We start from the raw sequence: 5000 nt of genomic DNA on the forward strand, positions 1-5000 counted from the left end.
GTTGTGGTTGATTGTAGATCAGTGTGTGTTGGTGTTTGCGTGCGCTTGGCAGTGTGTGTTGACTGTAGGTGGGTGTGTGTGGGTGTTTGTGTGTGTTTGGGAGTGTGTGTTGACTGTAGGTGGGTGTGTGTGGGTGTTTGCGTGTGTTTGGGAGTGTGTGTTGACCGTAAGTGGGTGTGTGTGGGTGTTTTTGCGTGTATTTGGAAGTGTGTGTTGACTGTAGGTGGGTGTGTGCGTGTGTTCGGGAGTATGTGTTGACCGTAAGTGGGTGTGTGTGGGTGTTTGCGTGTGTTTGGGAGTGTGTGTTGACTGTAGGTGTGTGTGTGGGTGTTTGCGTGTGTTTGGGAGTGTGTGTTGACTGTAGGTGTGTGTGTGTGTGTTTGTGTGTGTTTGGGAGTGTGTGTTGATTGTAGGTGTGTGTGTGCTTGGTCATCACTAGATGAATTAGGTTCATCCAGGTCCACAGTGATGTGTATATACTTCATCAGCAGAGCTAAAGGAAATAATTGTTTGGTTGGCCTTGCTCTGAGCTGACGTTTGAGTTTTGTGGTTTTTGTCTTTTACTCAAGCGCACACACACACACACACACATACACACTGTGCGTGTTTCCTCTCTGTCTCCATCCTGGCTGTAGGTGTTCTGTGACTACCATGGCCACTCCAGAAAGAAGAACGTGTTTGTGTATGGCTGCAGTGTGAAGGAAACTCTCTGGCAATCTGGGTCTTCTATCGACACTACTTCACTTAAGGAGGATCCAGGGTACAGGGTAGGCCCCGCCCCACACTGCCCACCCTGCTGTGGTGAACCTGTACCCTCACACAGACATTTTCTATACACACATCTCACTACTGTGTCTCAACCAGTGGTTTAGTCTGCATGTATTACACAGTCTGGGAGTCCAGTCCAAGTCATGTGATCGAGCTTTTAGCTCGAACCTTAGTAATGACCCAACCATGCAGTGACCATGCAGTGACCATGCAGTGATCATGCAGTGACCATGCCTGCCATGTGGGTCCGCCTGATGCGTGACATGTGCAGCTAGTAGATTTGAGAGCTGTGGTGTGTTTGGTCATTATTGTCTTCAGGTTCTTCACAACGTTCTCCCAGCACACACAGCACCATCACAAGACACCCGCTGCACTCATACTGGTGCCAAACATTGAATATTCTGTATAAGATATATGATATTTAGTGTCATGTCAATAATGGTGTCTCACATGGACCAAGTGTTGTAATGGACTCCAAGGCTGGAGAATCAGTCATTTAAATTAAATGATTTGTCCTGCTGAAAGTCAGCTGTGTAACTGTTGACACTGTCTTTGTTTAAGAAAGCCTCCTAAAATCACACAGCAAATAGAATCAACTTATAGTTAATTCACCTCAACATGTGTGACCAATCAAAATGAGGCAGGATGTGTGACCTCTGAAAGCACAAAATCGTGTTTTTTCTTCTGTGATATTAGCAACAATTCAGGCAAATTTGAAACAGAATTTCCAAGGTGCACTGTGTATGCTGCATGGAGGTGCACTAGGTCTTCTGGGTGGAGGTGCACTAGGTCTGCTAGGTGGCGGTGCACTGAGTCTGCTGGGTGGAGGTGCACTGAGTCTTCTGGGTGGAAGTTCACAAGGTTTGCTATGTGGAAGTGCCCTGAGTCTACTGGGTGGAGGTGCACTAGGTCTGCTGGGTGGAGGTGCACTGAGTCTGCTGGGTGGAGGTGCACTGAGTCTGTTGGGTGGAGGTGCACTAGGTCTGCTGGGTGGAGGTGCACTAGGTCTGTTTGGTGGAGGTGCACTAGGTCTGTTGGGTGGAGGTGCACTGAGTCTGTTGGATGTGCACTAGGTCTGTTGGGTGGAGTGTTAGAGCAGCCTTGTTCTGCTGGGATTTATTGTGTCTGATCGGCACCCTTCATTCTGCATGTCACTGGTGCTTAAGAGCTTTATGCCTGGGTCATGCCATCTAGAGTCTCTTCACCAGCAAAGCCCCAAGGATGGAGGATAGGGGTGGGTGGTGGTGGTGGGGTTTAACGTTTTAAGGCTGTGGATAATGAGTTGAGTTAAACAAAAGTGTAATTGTAAAGAAGTCTGTGTTTTACTGTAGTCTGATGTCTGGACTGAACGCAAAGTATGAAAAATATTTTGCCATTGTTTCAGTAAAAGATAACAGTTTGCAAAACAAATCATTGCTATTTAAGGAGGCTTTTGCAAAAACACCCATTTAAACTGTATGATTAATATTCTCAGTCACGTGCAGAATTCAGTAAAACATTCGTCTTTTTGCTTATTTATTCATTTATTTATTTACCTGTTTATTAAGTTCCAAAGTTGGGTTCCTTCCCAAAACAGAGCTACAAAGATAAATTTCAGTGACAGGAAGTCAGTCTCCAAGTTAACGGTTTCTATCCTCTAACAGCAGTTTCCTTCTTTACTCTGCCTTTTCCAGACAGTTGCTAAAACTCTGGACCGAATAGCTCCAGCCTTCTCCATCAACAGCTGCAACTTCCTAGTGGAGAAGTCACGGGCATCGACAGCTCGGGTGGTGGTGTGGAGGGAGATGGGTGTGATCCGAAGTTACACGATGGAGAGCAGCTACAACGGCTGCAACCAAGGCATCTATAAGGTAAGTTAAAGACACATGGCCTCATGATGGGTGTGCATGGTTCTGAGTTTCCATGGTTCTGAGGTTCCATGGTTCTGAGGTTCCATGGGTCTGAGGTTCCATGGTTCTGAGGTTCCATGGTTCTAAGCTTCCATGGGTCTGAGGTTCCATGGTTCTAAGCTTCCATGGTGCTGAGGTTCCATGATTTTCAGGTTCCATGGTTCTAAGTTTCCATGGTTCTAAGCTTCCATAGTTTTGCAGTTCCATGGTTCTAAGCTTCCATGCTTCTAGAGTTCCATGGTTCTAAAGTTCCATGGTTCTGAGATTCCATGGTTCTAAAGTTTCAAGGTTCTAAAGTTCCATGGTTCTGAGATTCCATGGTTCTGAGGTTCCATGGTTCTAAAGTTCCATTGTCCTAGAGTTCTGTAGTTCTAAGGTTCCATGGTTCTAAAGTTCAATTGTCCTAGAGTTCTGTAGTTCTAAGGTTCCATGGTTCTAAAGTTCAATTGTCCTAGAGTTCTGTAGTTCTAAGGTTCCATGGTTCTAAGTTTTCACAGTCCTAGAGTTCCACTTTTCTAAAGTTCCACAGTTCTGTGGCTCTGACATGGGTCATAATCACAATAAGTTAATAACAGACATTGATACAGTGTGATTGCGTCTGATATCTGTTTACTACCATTATATCTTAGTTGTCTGCTGATCCACCATATGTAGTGACATTAAGTCATTTCCCAAAAATACATGGTAATACACTCTGACACTGCCAAGGCTGTTATTTTATTATTTTAATTCTTTCCCTATACATTACCATATCAGCTGAAGCCTTTCTGGGGCTTTTCCTAGTGGTGAATCAACCCACCCCCCGAGGTGTTTGGGAGTGTTTGGTACCGTGTGTTTGGGAATGTTTGGTGCCGCAAGTTTGGGAGTGTTTGGTGCCGTGTGTTTGGGAGTGTTTGGTGCTGTGTTTTTGGGAGTGTTTGGTGCCGAGTGTTTGGTGCCGTGTGTTTGAGAGTGTTTTAGAAACACTAGCGCAGTTAAAAGTTTAAACCTGACCTTCTTCTCTTTCCTCCACTCTTTTCATCTGTCCTTCCCACAATTCCGTTCTGTTCTAGTGGTGCTGGGTTCCCTCCCCTGGTGCTTCATTACCTTCTGCAGCTGCTAACGCGCTAATGGTTTATTAGCCTGCTTATTTAGCCACATGTGGGTGCTAATAGCCCAAATCCCTGGCTGCTCTCCTCCACGGCCTTTAATCTCATTAGCCCATTCTTAGCTGCAGACCTGTTTAAAATATGTTCTTTTTTGATGAAAATGAGAAGTGAAATGAGGAAACACCGGACAATGAGCTACCAGCTTTAAGCCAGATGAACCTTCCGCTATAGTTCACTTACAATGAAACACTGGTCGTCATTTTTGGCTAAACCTGCTCATAACCCTTTCTCAGAGTCTCACTGAGCCAGGATTAAAGTAAACAGTCTCTCAGTGTTTACACACAGCCCAACCCAGCCCAGCCCAGCCTAGTGCAGACCAGCCCAGTCCAGCCCAGCACAGCCAAACCCAGAGAAGCCCAGCCCAGCCCAGAACAGCCATCAAGACATCAAACAAAAGCAGACATACATTCTTATCCTGGGAATCGGCATGCTCTGCTGGGATTAGAATATGTTCCTTATTAGTTCCTTAATCAATTGTTTTGTGTTTGGTTGCAATGTCTAGAATGTTTTTGTGTCTTCAGACAAGATGTCTCACTATATAAAGTAAATCTACTCTCAGTTATTGTTCCCTAATAACTCATTGTCTGGTAGATTCATAGATTCGTTAAGCTCTTTAATTCATATATATATATATATATATATATATATATATATATATATATATATATATGAATGTTTTAGACAGAGGTCCTTCATCATCTGTGCAAGCAAAGTGCTTCTGAATGAGTAGGAGGAACCAGTTTATATATGAAACAGTAGATGTTTAAATCATAACATTCATTCCACAGGTTTCTAAAGTTCCCAGAGTGTAGATCAATTCTTTTACTCTTAGTTTCCTAATTTCATGGCTGCCATAGCAACAACTGGTATTGCAAACAGATTCCTGCTTTTGCAAATTCAGAAGCACTTTGCATTCCCAGCTGATGAAGGACCTCTGTCCCAAATGTCCTGTTTCTCTGGAAACTCTGTGTAATTCACTACAATGTTGAATGTCCTGCATTCTGTTTGGCATATAGGGGTTTGGATCAGCATACATCACACATCACACTCCATCAGCTGGAGATGACCATGCCAGCCAGACTGTGAGACATATGTGCCCCTATCTGTGCTGAGATTTGAGCTAATGGATCAGAAAATCTGACGTCTCGTTAAGAGCCAGGCACTCTGAGCAGATGCACAGCGAGATGTATGGTTA

At 44.3% G+C, this 5000-nt stretch overlaps 1 protein-coding gene across 6 annotated transcripts in view; it reads left to right on the plus strand.

Moving 5' to 3' along the window:
* agbl1 (AGBL carboxypeptidase 1) overlaps positions 1–5000 on the plus strand; it is a 138221-nt gene that overhangs the window by 109843 nt on the left and 23378 nt on the right. For 5 of the 6 annotated variants that reach the window (XM_035532453.2, XM_081698609.1, XM_035532451.2 and 2 more), the window contains 2 exons: positions 636–767; positions 2442–2618. In XM_035532453.2, the coding sequence (XP_035388346.1) occupies positions 636–767; positions 2442–2618 (309 nt within the window). The remainder of the gene's footprint in view (positions 1–635; positions 768–2441; positions 2619–5000) is intronic. The other variant, XM_081698608.1, reaches the window with a different exon arrangement.

Source organism: Electrophorus electricus, chromosome 16, assembly GCF_041902795.1.
Source record: "Electrophorus electricus isolate QZ-2024a chromosome 16, ASM4190279v1, whole genome shotgun sequence".
Taxonomy (NCBI): domain Eukaryota; kingdom Metazoa; phylum Chordata; class Actinopteri; order Gymnotiformes; family Gymnotidae; genus Electrophorus; species Electrophorus electricus.